This window comes from Cydia amplana, chromosome 10 (genome assembly GCF_948474715.1).
Source record: "Cydia amplana chromosome 10, ilCydAmpl1.1, whole genome shotgun sequence".
Classification (NCBI taxonomy): domain Eukaryota; kingdom Metazoa; phylum Arthropoda; class Insecta; order Lepidoptera; family Tortricidae; genus Cydia; species Cydia amplana.
The window spans coordinates 8,623,787-8,642,337 of NC_086078.1; the positions used below are offsets into that span (position 1 = coordinate 8,623,787).

Consider the following 18,551-nt stretch of genomic DNA (forward strand, 5'->3'; position numbering starts at 1 on the left):
TTTTATGTTGCTTGCAACTTGAACATTTCCATTTCTTCATCATCATGTTCATCAGTAGAATTTTTTTAAACTCTGTTTCTGTTAGGCCAGCACAGTCGTAGTGCATTTTTTCTTGGCAAACTGTACATTTGATTATCTTTTCTAGGCTAAGATCTAACTGGCATTTATTGCATCTCATTGTTATTTCAATATATTGTAATATTTTTTAAGTAATTATAACACACACTTTTTTATTAGTCTGTATTCTTACAATGTGTAGATCCTTAACTAAATCCTTAACTAGCTCTGTAAACGCGGGCAGAATTTCTGAACGAACACTTAGTGTCAAACGTCAGAATATGACGTACGTCGCAGTTGTCACTTGTCGTTCAGAGTCCAGACCAGCTATCATGGTCGTATTTTTATCATCTGTGATGCTATGCGTCACTTTCGCACTTACATATTTGTTAGAACGTGACAGCCATGGTGACAAATGATAAAGAGCCGGCCATCATAGCCCTACAGCTGATTTATTTTGTTACCGTGCTTTTATTTAATATTTTATTTCAATTATTAGCAGTTAATTTAAAGTTTTCTCTGTGTGCGTGCGCCGCCAATAAATATAGTTATGTCCGTCATTAAAATAAAACACTATTAAGGCTTCGTCACACAGGCGCGTTTTCCGGGCGGGGCGTGAGCGTTTTATATGTAAAAGCGGCGCGCCCCGCTCACGCCGCGCCCGAAAGACGCGCCTGTGCTGTTTATAAAATATCGTACGTACCACGAATCGAGCCATCCATTAATTACATAAAGAAAGAGTAAATAAAAGAACAATGTCGGAATAATCCCGCAGCCATAAAACAGGCAGTATGTGGAAAGGAAACCCGCCCGGGGACATGTGCTGAGCGGAACGCTGCATGTAAAAAGTAGGAACTTTTAATTGAAGCGATTCCATTCAGACAAATATGAGCTGGACATTTAAAATGAACGCATATCCACAAATCCGTTCAGTGTTCACTGGGCATGCAGTCAAAAGGGAATTTAATTAATACATTCCCAGAACTTTAATTCGGAAAATATCTTTCATTTACGTCATTTAGTGTTAATTAGACCAACAAAAAAGAGTTCAGTGCTTATTAGTTTATTACTAATAGATCTTAATGATATAGGTAGACCACTCATGTTAAGGTCAATAAATATACGATTCTTCCACTAATAATCATAGTAAAGGCTTCGTGGCTTCGTCACATAGGCGCGTTTTCCGGGCGGCGCGTGAGCGGGGCATGAGCGTTTTATATGTAAAAGCGGCGCGCCCTGCTCACGCGCCGCCCAGAAAACGCGCCTGTGTGAAGTTTGTGTGATTTCTATAGAGAGTGTTGGACGCATCGGCCTGGACCGTTCTAGCATGAGTCAAGGTGACGTGCGGATCGCAACTGCAGCTGCATTACCATTACAATACGTCACCTTCATCCGTTACAATAGTATTGTATAGGCACGATTATATTGAATCATTCCAATATAGCGTCAGTGTGTCTGGTTTGTTGTTGGATTTACCCGCGCTTGGTACTGTTTCATTATTCATTACGAATGGATTTACATATACATTGGTGTTATTACCTATATACATATTTTGTAGGTACCTTATAGGAATGAGCGGCTTTCCTAGTATTTTACGCGTCATAGGCTGCAATTAACGTTTAGTCAACTAACGTAAGACAGTTTGAATAATTCGAGAATTACAAATGCAAATCCTTTTTATTGCACATTGCACAACCACAAAATAAAGAATTGTATATTTTATTTGCGATACATTATACATGCGTGTTTTTCAAGCTGTGGATTGCCAAACTAATCCTATTCGAAAAACAAATCTTCCAAATAGCGGAAGGAAGGCTGTGCCTATAGACAGCATGCACCTTGTAATATACAGATCTTGATGAGAGACGGCACACCGATTGCATGACGTGTGCGTGCGCGGCTCAAACATTTAAAGGCTTCGTCACACAGGCGCGTTTTCCGGGCGGGACGTGAGCGGGGCGCGCCGCTTTTACATATAAAACGCTCACGCCGCGCCTGGAAAACGCGCCTGTGTGACGAAGCCTTTAAGGTTCCGTCTCACAGGCGTGTTTTCCGGGCGGAGCGTGAGCGTTCTATATGTAAAAGCGGCGCGCCCCGCTCACGCCCCGCCCGGATATCGCGCCTGTGTGACGGAACCTTTAGCACACGCGCACTTGCACGTCTACGCAGCCGGTGTGCTCTGGCCTTAAATGTCGGGCTTTTCAGTTAATTGTGCGAATAATAAAATCGTAAGTTACCTATACAGTTACAGTTAGGTATGCAGATGCACCGAAATACCTAATTTATTCATCAACATTGCAAAAAGGCTTCGTTGAAAATACAAAGTCGAGGTTAAGAGATATTTGACCTTGACTGGGGCTATTTTTGATTGTGTAGGTACCTACACAAAGTAAATTTTATTCTGAATACCTACCTATATTTAGCTTTAAAAACATGTCCGTGGTGTCAAGGTTAAACAAGACATAACAATGGAATTTTTAGTTAATTTTATAAAATTAAGAACACTGCGATTTCATTATCTTAATATTTGAAAAATAAATAACTCAAGGATCGCTACAACAACCTAGAATTTGTAAATTACATAAAATAAATTCCAATGTTATACATTTGACCGATAGGTATGACACTAATACATTGTTATTTGCTATCAAATCAAACAAAGTTTATCTGCTTATTTATAATTAATTACTTAGTTCGATTAGCATGCGCCGATAATGGCCATTCCTGTCTCAGACGATAAAGGTTCCGTCACACAGCCGCGTTTTCCAGGCGGGACGTGAGCGTTTTGTATGTAAAAGCGGCGAGCCCCGCTCACGCCCCGCCCGGAAAACGCGCCTGTCTGACGAAGCCTTAAAGGAAGCAAATATACCTAGGTGAACCGTATCTCGTACATAATACAAAAACTATGCCTATATTACGTTATGTTACATTATAACACAAAAGATTTGCCATCTCACATACAATTCCATAACTACAACCGGCGCCTGGGGTCGTGTGGTGTGGTGGTTACGCACTGTGTCTTACGCAGGATACCATACTCTATTTATGTGAGTATGCCAGGGTGCTATACAATAATAGGTCACATCACATATGCGTAGTATACAACTGTGCAGTGTACTCACGTCTACGCTACGCATATGTGATATGGCTTATTTTGATAGCGACGTACCCATTAAAATAACTTTCAGCTTACAGGAGATTTCATATCCTTATTATTCATTTACTAATTTTAATAAATGCGAAGATCTAAATGTAAACTATTTATCGTTATAGCATAGAGGCTATGTTGATGCTGATATGCTGAAAGTTCTTGACAAAGAATGAAGAAACCTGACTGAGCTTATTTTTAACTCGATTTATCCGCAATTATCGTCTGTCCTAGACCTAGACTATTGCAATCTTTCACAAGGTTACACAGTCGAACAGCATCAGTCGAGATGAACAATGGAGAAAGTGATCCGAGTGACGATATCCGGAAACTGGGCCGCAGAACGGCAACGGTAACATGAAGTAAGCTGTAAGTGGCGTATGCAACACGAGCCGTGGAGGAGCGAGGAAACAAAAGCATTGCGATGTAATCAAGCAAATGTAATATGTTTATGCTGTTTACAGGTCATCCGTACAGTGCCTAATTTCTGTTTGTGGATTACCTATTTATAAGCGACAAATCCGCACCCGCTGTAAGTTATAGCAAAATAGTACAGACATTGATTAAGATGCAGTAAATCTAAGACATGTTCGTGCCGAATTTGACAGGCACCTAAACGAGATGGCGCTGTACAGCTCCATACATTATTCGGTAACTTTGATTTTCTAGCTAACAAATTAGTTTATATACAAAACCAGAATATAATGTACGTATGACCCACTTACAATTTGATGTCCGTTACATGCCTTTTGCTAAAAGAAAACAAGACCGTAAATTATAAGCTGATTTAGTGGCGGCCCACGCAAGAGTAGCTAACATAACAAATGGAAGGTAAAAAACAAAAAAAATATTGTTGTTCTGTTTACTAAATTGGAAGTTACACAAATGCCGTGGAATTATTTTTAAATTGAAGGTCATTCAATGTCACCAACCCGTCCGAGGTAGGTTTAAAATAATTACAACATGAAAGTATTCGTCAGCCTCACCGACGCCAGCCTTGACCTGCCCTAATCCCTACAGACGTTACTTTCAAGAGAATAATGCTAACGTTTCCGTCTGTCAGTTTCTATGAAAATGTCAGACGGAGCAACTTGAGGCTATTTCTTACAACGTATGATTTCATACCTAATATACGTCAAAGCTGGCCTTTTATGAAAATAGCCTACTTATTATTATACGTATTCGCGTAACTTAGATTTAGAACGCATCACAAATTGAGCATACCCAGGTCATAAAACTTTGTTGGTGCTAAGTGTAGGCAAAAAATAGGCTACATCTGTTGAAAATAGTCATACTTATTATTTATTATTAATGACCGACAAAGCACTTAACTCACTAGAATTAAATTTTGCACGGATAGCGTTTTCATAATCTCTTCTTTATTATGTTCAATTGCTCACGGTTTCCGAATTTACTTCGTATGGGCGTTAATGACGTTCAAGCTTAAAATTCATACGTTTGCAATTTCACGGTATGCCGTAAATGGTTAACTTAATAGACAACATCGTAAAGATGAAATTAACTGTTACGAACCGGTTAAATGATGGCTTGCCGCAATTTAACAGGTCTGACTGCAATAGGCACATGATCGTTAATCATCGCCGTGTAACATTCCTATGCAACAGCAGATCATCCAATTACTCGCGTTAGTTTACCGGCTAATTGCCGTGTCTGGTTTAATGCTGGACAAGGACGATGCTATTATTATTTGATTTATTAGGGACATTCCTTTTTGTGTTGATTTATAGTAGATCGTTCGATGGTTGGATCCAGCTAGTGTTAAAGGATCCCAGTGCTAGATTAACCGCTGGATTATTGAAAACTGTTTTGATTAATCTAGTGCACATACAGAGTATAGAGACAGTTTTGGACCCAAGTTCTTATCTTGAGAGAGAATATTTGTGAAAATAGCTCTTGTTCAATTAAATGAGTACTAATGGGCGTCCAAAATGTAACCTGGCCTTTATAAACACGGTCACAACATACACGTAGCTTCGTACTGTCATTACTACGATGCCCTTATGTCACTCTCCAACGAGATGCGTAGATTTTAGATAATAGAATACTTGTATTCTACCAAAAGCGACAGAAAACAAAATCAACTCACCGTAACAGTCTTTCGTGTCTCTCTCTATCGTAGGTGGCCGCTGCGAGGTAGTCCTCCGCGATGGCATGGTGCAGAGGAGGATGCAGCGGCGGCTGGTACCGCTGCTTCCACAGGATCTCGCTCGCGTACATGGACGGCGGCGGGGGCGGCAGATGCAGCAGCGGGGGCGGGGGGTGCCCGCCGTACCCGTGCGCCATAGCGCGCCAATCCCGGTCCTCCACAGAGCTGGCGGAGCCGCCTGAGCGGACCCCGCTCACGCCGGAGTCGGACCTGTCGTCGCCATCACGCGCACTGACTATCACACAGTCGTCCTCCTCGGAGGCCACGGCGCTAGCCACACCATCCGCGGCTCCACTCACTGCACTCACTTCACTCGCGCACACGGCAGCCTCCTGAGCTACGGGCTCGGGTTTCGCGCACTTTTCTTTCTCTTCACTCACGTGAACCACATCACCACTCGCACTTACACTCTCGGTGGCACCTGCAACAAAACAAACATATGATTAGATTATGTCAGACTCATCAATAAACAAAGACAATATGACATGGTGCGAGTTTCTTGTCCAGCCTATTATATCTTTCAGCGAGTAAAATTGTCGTTCATCCAACCGAATGAGGGATACTACATAACAAGACCAATTATTTTCTTATCAGATTTACAAATACAAATGCCCGCATATGCCCTTGGAGTATCGTCAAGTTTGTAGGTCGCATATCGCTCGTGGTTGTCGTGAGTCGCGATGTTGATATCCCGTATCATCTGTTAATGTCATCCGCTGACGCCGGCGACACGTTTGGGCTGCCGCCAGCGTGGCCCATTCACATTACGCCCACCCGAGAGAAATATGTATCGTATCTCGTGCGAACACTCAATAAATCACTCGAAACTATTCATGGGGCGATCGCGATCAAACGCAACATTGATACATTCTTAAAAATATTATTTATTTAAAGCAAGTATGTAACTAAGTAGGTTATGAAATTTAAACAAGAGAAATGTGTAATATATGTATGTTTTTATAACAAGACAGACGTTGGCAAACTTTCAACCAGGCCTTCCCGCAGCAGAAATAATCTTTTTTTTAATGCATTTTGCGCCATGTCTTTTTTCGATAAGTAATAAAACTTTTCCTATCTCTGTATATCACACTATGAATGGAGAATAAAAAAGATCACACACAATTTTCACTTCAAAATACATATATTTGCAGCATTTTCGATTATTTCGTTTTGTCCTCAACTACCAAGACTAAAAGATAACTATGCCAGTAAAAAATAGTGTGTATCTCGACTTCCCAATCATCCCACTTCATTGCTATCTGCATCAATCAATGTTTAACCTCGATTCTAACAACAAGGGCCGGACAGAGCCGTTACCTTGATAGAGTTGCTTATTATCAATTGCATCACACACTTTCACGGCGGTGAAAAGCGTGCACCGGCCTTGGCTGTAACGTGCCGGGAATTAGTTATTGCTCGGCCGGAATCACGTTTCGTTACGCCAAGTTTATTACGGACCGGAACGAGAGAAGATAGGCCAAGTGGGCGGGACATGACACGCCATTAGATTTGAATAGAGTGGTCAATTTTAAAAAGAAGTGACGTTACAAGGCCACCGCTAGCTCGGATCAGAATCCTTCTGCTATGAGAATTCTTAAACAATCGGAGTTTGTTAGTATAATATTTCCTTGGTTGGATGTGTGGACACGTGAGCTGCTGGCGGCGGGCCAGCCGTTGCCGATGGTCAGCGCCGTCAACGGGCGTTTGGCGAACAACCCGGTATGCGAGCTATGCCGTAAAAACGCGAACGACGGGTTGACACGTTCCGGACCGTGTGTTCCAATTGCTAACCTAACTGAGGGCTCAAGATCCGCACCTAATATGAGAGTAATACTATTGGTTCATTGGAGCATTTAGTAAATGCTTAGGAAACGACGTAATACTCGTAATGAGCCAAAAATTATACAACATTTACCTACCAACACCACAGAATAACTAATAGTACTACCGTACAGAAAATTCACTCCTTTACGAAAGGCAGTTTTAGGTATAAAATTATACCTATATCGCCGCCTGCAAGCAAAATTGAAACTTATAACCGCGCACGAACCGTGAATGTTCTTTGCGCGCCGCAGTTTTATGACCATCGGCACGGGGTTATCACTTGACAAGTTTTCGTAGGTACCTATACCTACTGATTTATTATTTTAAGATAAATATGTAGGAATTCGAAACGTTCATTCTGTAAACATATTTTTTTTATTCGGAGATAGTATGTCTGATTCTCACGGAAGTAGGTATGCCACAGCCGTATTCCTTTGAAAATATGTCGGTCAGTTCCTAATAAACAACCAATATTCAATAAATGTAGGATGTTTATTTTAGCTATTACTAAGACATCCGTAAACAGAACAATATGTTTTATACGGATTAGATCGAGATTTAGGTTTCGAAGCCATTATGTCCACCGTCTTTTCAATATTGCGCGAGCGCCACGTGACACGACTATCGTGCGAGCCGAGCGGCAGCCCACTGCCTTACGCCCGTTCGTTGGGTGCGCCGGCCAAATGTACCTAAACTGCGGAGTGACACCCCCCTGCCAACACATTATAGCAAATACTAACCAGAAGGATAAGGTCTTCACGAGATTTTGAAGCGCTTAAGTTAATAGGTACTTAAACACGCACCTGCTTCATGAGAATCATGAGTGTCCTTAATGAAATCAAATTATTTAAAGCACATAGTAATTGAATACACCTAACATAACACCGAATTCGACACAATACAAAAGAGCGCAGGCGCGCCGAACGCGCAACAATGGAATTTTAATGAGGGGCTGTTAACGAGGATCCACATTTACATAATCGCGTAAATAATTATTCATACTAAACACGAACATAAGAAACTGGTCTGTCGCGGTGTTGATCTCGGTATCTTGGCATCGCGAGCGAATGGCGCGATTATGCGATGCGATACGGTTACGACGACTTTTTATGCATCCGCTGCAATTACTCACAACTCACAATGAGAAACCGGTCGCATGAAATCTACCCCACTACTCGATGCGTGTCATCCTGTTATAAACGCTGTTTAATAATAATAAACAGCACTCTATAGGTTAGGTTTTTTATAATGTGTGTATTTTATAAGGTTTTGTATATTATTGTAATGTTTTGTAAGTGTTTTGTTATTATACTTTTATACTCACGTTGTAAAATCCTAACCTAAGACCCAAATGAAATAAAAATAAACATGACATTATATTTAAGTGTTTCCCGCATGCCTAGATTGCCTAGCCACTTAGCAACATATCTGTCAGTACTTAAATGGTTTCAGTCAAGTGCTTACTCACACCTCGACAGTAAATAAAACGATCAGAATGTCAGATAAGCACGCCTACGTAGTAACTACATAACTGCAATAAGTATGTACCATATTACCGCATTGGAAAAATAATAGCCAACGGTAATCTTATCGCTAAATATGTATTCTCATACCCACGATAGCTGACGTAACAGTAAGTAAAAATATATGAAAAACAATAATAAATAACCAGCATTCTTGCTTTCACTAGAACGGGCAATATAAGTAAGTAGAACAATCATCAGAGATAGCTAATAAGGTTGATAACACAGACTTAAGTACATCGTAAAAAGGGTTTACACGAGGTGAAAACAGTATCATTGTAAAATGTTAGTATTGATGAGCCGTAAACAAAAGTGGTGAGACAATGCGACATTGATCAGCGGACACAATGGGGCAACAAATAACTCTACGTGGAAGTGCGGCGGCTGATTGACAAGACAAACGCCAAGGCGGAACCGGTGAGAGCATTTCATTACACGGCAAAAAGTCGCCGACTCCGAGAGCGCCCCGCCGGCCTGCTTGGCATAAATCCTGGCCTCTGTTCCCTCGTCGCTCACCGAGAGGACTAGTGTAATTGTCAGCTTAGTTCCGTAAGAATTATGTGTAATCGGAGACCATGTTACTGGTTCGCCCGAGTTGCCTCGCCTGTGGACCCTGCGGTCGTCGGGAATTGCAAGCCTGCAACGCGCCGACTGAATTATTCATAAAGGGCTGCCATACACATAGCTGTATTACATTCACCGAAACACGCAACAGAATAAGTTAATGGAACGTTATTAAAAAACAAAGACATTAATAACTGCCATTTTATAACCACAAACATGCAGTCAATTACTTAGTGCAATACCGTTTGCAGCGTTTGCAGCCATTAGCTAACTGGGTCTTCCGAGAATAGTTAACCGCGACGTAACCGCCGGCTCGAACAAGAACGCACTCAGTTCCTCCATTACGAAGATGACGGGGTCAGGAGGTCGAAATCATCAAAGCTATTTTGTAGTCGCACAACGATCTACAGACAGAGGAAGTGGGCTCGAGCGCGTGACTAGAAACGATCAATTCAGAATGATTCAGATCATTTGAATATTTCACGAGCTAAACTAATAAAGACGGTATTCAAGTGTCATGCGGTTTGCGTGCGGTGCTCAAGCTACTTTATTTATGAAGACGTTTATACTCTGTGGTTGTAAAAGGACAAAGAGAGCAATCTCATCTAGCTGGAAATGTCGGCTGACACGACACCCAGCCCGTTTGTCTGTTGGAACAGTTTATTCCAGCCACTAGAGCGTGTAGCGTCGACTACTCGCCTGCCGTATAATGAAACACTTCCACCCGGCCAATAACCGTTAAAAGGTCATTTAAGCGACAAAGCTTTCTCTGGCAAAGCAATTAACCGGGTAGTACGTGAGTTTACGTAACGTAGACCTTGTAGATCTTTGCTGATGTTAGAGTAGGTATGCCAAAAAACCGCAGTTTTTATGGCCACTTTCTAACTAATGAATCGAGACGTTCGCTTTTGAAATGTCAACCCAGTTTTTCGCTCGTTAGGCGGAGTAGTGACCGGGCAATTACGTGAACCAGTCGCGACCTTATACGGCGCATCGGCTGTCGTGACTGCAAATGCCACCTTGAAGATATGGTGTAGCTTTGTAGGCACGACGCGGGAAGCGGGCGCGTGCAGTAAGTTGCGCAATGTGCTATTGAAAGCGCAAGAGGCCGGAGGCGGAGGCAATCTCCCTCGGATCTCACGACGCGTCCCGATGGATCGTGACTGGAATCCCGATCCCCCTCGACAAGACGACCCACCCCGCGTTCTCGCCCTCCAATTCAAATCGCACCCACCTCCCTACGTGCATTTGACATCCGAACTGTGTCGAATTACCTAGTCTTCGAAACAAAGTTATTAGTGGTAATATATTAGTAGGTAGGGCCTATACATAATATGAAAAACCCATTATGTACTAAGTTTTGTAACCAATAACGTCTACCTCCAACTGATTAACTAGTATCCGGTTTTCCTGTTGTAACACTGAATGTTAATGTGGTTAATCAATAAACAGCCTGTACTCAAGGCTTGCGTGCCATTGTTAATAATCTAATAAGGAAAATTACAAGGAAATTGGTTTCCTTTTTAACCACATTTTTATTAATATTTGTCCTTTATCAACGTCGCTTTGATGGAGGAAAAATCATTTAAAATACAACAAAGGTTTGAGAGAGAGAGAGAGAGATAGATCTTTATTTGCATACCATTGTATAGATGTTACATACATGGACCCTGGAAAGGGTGTAGCAAAAATTAGGTAGTTCACAAATTTTGTAAAAGGTTAAATCTAATTTGAGAACATACATATTAGGTAGACAGTATATAACGCACCTTAACAATATAAATAACTAGTACCTAACAAAATTAAAGCTACCGCTGATAAAGGACCAGTTATTTCATGAATCGCTAGGTGGCACTTTGTAAAATCATAAATCCGTGACTACGGAAAACGTAATTAGCTAGTTTTGTTTACTTTTGGTTGGGACCTAGAGACCCGAAGAGTAGCTAGACTATCACAAATACCTAAATAGACACGAATTACGAAGATACATATCAGATGTGTCCTAGACTAATAAAGAACATAATCGGAGCAGGAGCACATCGCGGGTCAGAGACCAATAGACACCGATAAATCCGAAGTGATAACGGACCTTGTTGACAAAGAAAACTTCCAAATCGTTTCTACTGATTAGTTGATTACGCACGGTACTAATTATAGGTAGTAAAATTAAAACGTATTTATGTACTCACGTTTGTCAAGTTTTGTGGTAAAACTTCCGTTAAAAGGTTATAGATTAATCTTCAGTCGACCTCTTCGCAAATCAAATATTCACTTCCGATATCGACACTTGTACAAAATTCGAGTCACAAACACTCCAAGCAAATCACACGGAGATCCTGTAATCCTTCTGTGGCGTCCTTGAAAGCGGTCAGTCGTTGCGTCCACCTACACACTCACAGCACTCCAGTCGGCTATGTTGTATTACTATGAATCACGATAATGAACGTGAGCGTCGTGTTAGCTGAGACGTGCGAGAACCTCGGCGTAGCACAAAGAACTGAAACGCGGGCGGGGAAGTGGCGGTTGGAGGGAAGGGGTGCGCGGGGAATAGTGCGCCAGGCCAGTCTCGCGCCGACAGCAACGTAGCAACAAGTGAAGGGCGCCGCGGGTGTGAGGGAAGTGGCGAGAGGAGCCCCCCGCGCGAGGAGCGCACCTGACGGAGGATGCAATGCAGTCAGCGCTGAAGCCGCGATAGCAGGAAGGGCACGCACATGTCGATGTAATCGCCAAGTGCGTTTAACATAATCACTTGCTTGTTCTGTGCCGTGTAGTGATAAACCAGTACCTAAAAAATGCAAACGGAATGCATCGTTAAACACCTGGCTATTGTGGGTTCAGTAAGATTACAGGTATGAGTATTCAACTGGATGACTTTTTCATTGCGTTAAGGTTACGTTACGTTAAACTACCTTAAGTATTAACCTACACGTAGGTCATGACCTCATGATTCACATCACAGCACACGATTTTTTCAGGAATTGCATACACTTTATGAAAATTCGGTCATCTACGATTCTACGTATAATCAAAACGAAAGCGATTATGAATCCTGCTTGGTATAAACATGTAGCTAAGTACCTATGCACTTAAATAATTATTATTATTCAGAATTGCAACTATTAGGTACCTATTTAAATGTAAATCACATTATTATTAATCAGCATTTCCAAATGCTCTAAATCAGCACTTTTAAATATGGAACTTATTTGTTGTTATACTGTTGACTCAACATAACGTTTAAAATTAGCATAAGTAGACATAAATCATCGGCATCTAGACCAGCGGCATGCAAAACTTTTAGGTTATATTGACAGCAAAAAATAACAAGAAAGTAAACAAAATGCGATCGTTGACCAACATACCTACTGGCATTTTACATCGAGCCGACGATTTGGCGAGCTGCCAACAGGCTATTGTGTGCTGTGACAACTATTCGTTCTGCATTTCAGATTATAAATAACACAATATTGATGGTATTTCCGTTATGTATGATCACATAAAGAACATCTTATACGAATACACACTTGAATATTAAATACATAACGTTTATTATAAGATTTATAAGGTTACAGTAATTTACTTGGAGGAAACGCGCAAGTGAAATTTACACTCACTTGTTATTGACGAACATTTAATTACTTACTGTATATACCCACGAGTATTTTTATGTTTATCACTACCAGCAGTTATGGCATGCGGGTGGACATGATACTGACGGCATAGGTACCAGTTAACACCTTTTTTCAGAGCGCAATGAGGTCGCAACTCGTAGCGCGTTTATCAGCGAGCGGGCTCAGCGGCCTTCGTGCTAATAAAATTAGCGACTACACGTAAAATAATTTGCACGTAAGCAATTTGATGAATACCACGTATAGTTTGCATAAACAAGGTGAAAAAACCCAAGCTGTTGCGATTCAGAGTTTTTATAAAAGCAAGATTTGTAGGGTTGATAGATGAACTCTGAATTTATACATGATTTGTAGAAAACCGTTTGCCTGGCCCTGTTTGAACTAGCAGTTTTAACGTTTGGCTATAAAAACAACCAACCCAAATCTAATCTGACTGCTTCTGTAACATGTTCCACGTACTTACATCGCACTAGCATGATTAAACTTCAAACGATACCTATAAGATACGAGTGAATATTAAAACAAAAATACTCTCTTATCATTATCACACAATGCGCCTCGTCAGATTGTTTAGATAAGGGAGATAGAGGGGAATTTAATAGATAAGCAACACAAACATAGCGGTCGATAACCAAGCCTGCCGTGATAACAGCGTTTAGGTAAGTACAACTATTTGTACAGAGCTGCGCAAATATTTGATAGTAAGTACGGGTTTCTACAACCTCTCCTAAGTTAGATCAGTATTTAGTATCAATATACCTAAATGCAAGCGAAATTCGTAAACTTACCTCAAATTGTTGTCAACAACGGCTAAGAGAATTGCCAAAAAGCGGTCAGTGCATAAAATCGTGCGTAATCTAAAAACACACATGGTTGTTATTTTATTCCTCTTAAGAAAAAGTATCCTACTACTACTAATACGTATTCTACGTGAAGGTAGTGTATGTACCTACAATCCTACATGAATAAAGACAATCTTAACTTAGTGCGTTATCAACGAAAAGACAACTAAATAGCGCGATAACTTTGTTTTGCTCTCCAGCTCGATATTAAACGGAGCAGCATCTATCTACACTGTCCACTAGCTATTATTAAACAATTAAATAGTTATTATACAAATACGATCATAAAACACGTTAATTGGAAAGAAAACCTTCCAGCGATTACGATATTTACAATTAACAGTGTGCCTATGCGGTACGTGGAGATAAGGTTACCGTGAGCGTGCGTTATCTGGCGTCAACGACGCATTGTCTCGATGATTACCGACTTAGATTACGGCTCAGTCGGAGATATTTACCCTGCAAAGAACGCTCTCGCGGTTTCCGGGCGTGACTCAGTCGCGTGGGAGAATTTACGGCTCGACGTAACAATCAAATACCTTACTCGATTCAAAACTACGTTCATAAACGCATATGTAGACCGCGAACAATGACTTACTTATCATCGCTATCGATAGCTTACACAGCTGTGAAGCCACCGATAATGCTGCTATTAAATTAATTCGATGCCCTGATGCTGATGCAATAATTGACTATGAATCACACGCACGTTTACAAACGGAAACGCATTCACAGAATAAATTATAACAAGCTTGAAGGTGAAAACGTTCATCGGATTATTACGAATGGATATGTTATTTTAAGACGCAAATCACGATTTCGTCACCGTGACAGGGAGTGTTCGCGATCGAATGTCAAAAACCGCAAGTCGCAATAAATTGTCTCGTGGAGAGTAAACATCGACGTTCGGCCGCATTCATGCATAATTGATGAGGGTTCGAAACGATCGCATGAATTCCTCTCGCGGTCACGACTCGTAGCTCCGCCGAAACGTACTCCTGTGGCAGCCATTTTGTTGAGCTCAAGTTGCCCCCGGCTGCCTGCACCGTGCGCGGCACATCGTGAATATTAATTTGGCCTTATGATACGTAATATACCCGACTACACCGAGCTCAGATAATAACCGTAATTAAAGACGAACAAGCATTTTTTCTTATTTGTTTCCGCTGGACTTGGTCCGCACGTAATGATTTAAACATGATAACTATGGATGTCAAGTATTGTAGTCAGTATCAGCACGCAAGATACAATTAATACAAAATGATCGTTATTAGTTTCTATTGTTGCCGTCCGAGTAAATAGGGCACGAAGCGGTGTAACAATAAATTTAATAGCACAATACACGCGGAGCAGTCTCACGCACGCCTATTGTGCCGTGTAATTGTAATCAAAAGCCTTTTCTCTCGAGCATCTCAACGTCAATAAAGACATTTCACAACAGCGAGAGAACAACCTTTTGTTTTATCTCTTACATTATCCGTCGCTTTGATAGTCCAGCGATCGAAACAAAGGCATGTGATCTAAGGTATCTCGGCGAAAACTTAAATTGGATTCGTGTCATGTGTATTCAATTTGCGGAGCTTCCATTACAGATGTTGCTTCCTCGGCTCGTCGGTGCGTTCATTTCGCTGATACTTTGCGGTAGAGGCCTAGGTAACCTACGGCGAGGCACTCGCTTGACGGATGAAAGTACCGCCCAAGCCCCGACGTGTAATAACGTGAAATGAAATACCGAGCTCGTCTGCTCTTCAACCGCAGCCCGCGCTGCGCTAACACACGCCCGACGTGCACATAACATAACATCAAGTGAATGCGTAACCATGAACTACGTATTACGCCGACAACTCTGTCTGCGCTCTGCAGCGCCGTCTATCTATTATACAGATGGATTCTTGGCGGTTTATGTACACAACCATAAATAAATCGTTTCTGATAATGATAACGGAATTAATTTAATCGCCTTGATCACCGGGAGCAAACGCCTGATGTTTGTAAAACTTCGCGTGAAAGTTGTTGTGTGTTCAACATGTTGAACAGCTGCGAATGATGCAGCCGTGCTTCCTGCCATCGAACGAGCTATTGTTACAGTAATACATGGTTTTTATGCCAATTTAATAATAATGGCATGGCACTTGCGTTCATGCATGCGTCTTTATGTTTGTCGCCAGAACGGTGTGACAGACATACATTAGCGCGTGGGAATTGACAGCTTTTGTATGTACATTGACTGTTTTCTCCCGATTTGAATTAATGAACAATAAACCGCTACTTTATTGTTCTTTTGTTTCCGTTTTATGACGACGCCTTTTATATTTAATAAATCGTAATATAAACTACCAAAAAGCGCTGGTAGCCTAACAGGTTCAAACCTCGGCTCGTACCAATGAGTTTTTCGGAACTTATGTACGAAATATCATTTGATATTTACCAGTCGCTTTTCGGTGAAGGAAAACATCGTGAGGAAACCGGACTAATCCCAATAAGGCCTAGTTTACCCTCTGAGTTGGAACTGTTGGAAGGTCAGATGGCAGTCGCTTTTGTAAAAACTAGTGCCTAAGCCAATTCTTGGGATTAGTTGTCAAGCGAACTCTAGGCTCCCATGAGCCGTGGCAAAATGCCGGGACAACGCGAGGAAGATGATGTAATATAAACTACCAAATATGTCAACATTATGTAGCAATACTTAAAAAAAATGGATGTCTCGTAAGACTTACAAATTAAAATACCTACCCAAGCCCGAACCAAACAATTTCCGTTTAGTCCAGTCATTCCAGTCAAACTTGTATTTCTGGTTTGCTTTTACTAGCAACAATTTGCGAGTTGTCGACTGCAGATTCATGGCAATTGGAAATACCTACACTGAGAGCGCGCGTGTATCTGCTGAGCAGAGTTGTTTCTGAGTTTGGTTATTATGATGTCCTAACGATTTGTTCGGAGCGCTGGGAACGCCGGCTGGCGTGAGACCGAGTCGTGATCGGTCGCCACGACGCCCTCATGCGGCTTAATTTACTAATCAAATAGCACAATGCTTCCATTGTTGCTATATTCTTTTCAGTCCCACAAAGACTTCCTGAAGAACGCGGGTCAAATGAGTTCGCAAGAGAAATCCGCAATCCTTACAACGCTTCAAATAGTACCAAGGCACAATTACATCAAGACTTCCTATCATATGTTCAATCTAACCATCCTTTTATATCCTTTCATCACGACCCAATAATATATCAATATCAAACAAAACGTAATGGCTGGGTGTCGACGAGACATGGCCGTATATCACTGTAGCGGACTGCCCAAATCCTCCACCGTAATATATAGGAGAGGGGGCGCTCGCCCGCCACCCCGGCTTATTCAAAATAGGCATTAAGCCCTCCACCATTAAAGGCTAACTGCTGCAGGTTATCAAGGGTTTTCCTTTGAGAAACTGCAGCCAAGTGAACTATGCGGTGATTTGGATACGAGCCAAACAATGTTTCGACACGTTATCGACTCTCTAGGAAATGGAACAAGTAGCCGCAAGCCGTTTTAAAATACGCTCCAGTTCGCCTAGGTCCGTGCCAGCAATGCACAAAAATAATAAACCTAGATAACTATCCAGATAGTAATTATAATTACACTTGGCAAAGACGGACGGACATATTTTCTATCTTGTTACTTGATTATACGGTTCTTTGTGATTCGTTTTCTTGAGATCAATCGGCGATGTGATGTAACCTCCAGACGACCTGACAACACTGGATTCTAATAAAAGATCAGATAAAACCGACTTATGGAACTTGGAATTGCCGTAGTCATTAGTCAAAGAAGTGCAGATTAGGTACCGTTTCCAACTAACTGAAGTTTTGCATAAAATCAAGGAAGTTTTAAACAAAGAGCGTTTAATTTGCGAATTTTGCGTCGTTGAAAGATTATTGAACTGAGTAGGGCGCCGAGGGGAAAATGTCACAATTTTAGGCGCCGACACGAGGGGAGGTCGGGAGTAATGTCGCCCACTAACCGCTCGCAGCCTGTTTACGTTGTCACCCATGAATCAAGGTGAATTCACGGGCAGAACTTTGATTAGTTATTCTTATTTACGGTATCAAGAGGCCATTTATCGGAAAAGTGAGTCCCATGGGTAACATTTGTTTATAACTTTCAGGTAATTTTACCGGGGGATACACTCGGTCGAGCCCGCTATCAAAATTACGAGTATATGAAGTTTTTAATCGCAACACCTAGTAAATATGTACCTACTCTTATTGGCATAATTTATCATCATCATCATATAAGTATAAATAAAATGAACGTTTATTCGTTGTTTACGTGTTTTTGCAGCCATTATGTTGGAGAGGCTTCCGGTCCCGGGCCGTTGCCATGGCGACGAGCGACGATTATAGCCCACTGAGCCAAACATCCCTCACTTTATTATTCCCACACAGAAAGCACCCCTAGAGCAGCTGATTTCATTCATAGAGAGAATAATTTGTTTTTCTTTGATGATTGAGCATAGCATAAAATGCAGCGTCGCCAAACTTTATGAAATTAAAATATAATCATCTAGTTTAAAAATCTGAAGCATTGTCCACTTAATGGATACGACGTACATATGTACTTCTTAGAATACTGACATTATTATCCTTTGTAAACACGTAAACAAGATTAAATTAAAGCTGACATGTTAGTTGTAAATGATACGAAGTAAAAGCAAAACAAATAGTCTGACTAGGCACTACGTAGTCTGTTTTGATTAAGTTGTCGTGTCTCTTGCTTTATATATGTAATATTGAAATAAATATAAGAGAATCCACGTGTACCAAG

The 18,551-nt window shown here is 41.3% G+C and overlaps 1 protein-coding gene across 3 annotated transcripts in view; it reads right to left on the minus strand.

Annotated features, from left to right (window-relative positions):
- LOC134651302 (lysine-specific demethylase 3A-A-like) overlaps positions 1 to 18,551 on the minus strand; it is a 233,200-nt gene that overhangs the window by 19,694 nt on the left and 194,955 nt on the right. For all 3 annotated transcript variants that reach the window (XM_063506342.1, XM_063506341.1, XM_063506343.1), the window contains one exon: positions 5,313 to 5,793. In XM_063506342.1, the coding sequence (XP_063362412.1) occupies positions 5,313 to 5,793 (481 nt within the window). The remainder of the gene's footprint in view (positions 1 to 5,312; positions 5,794 to 18,551) is intronic.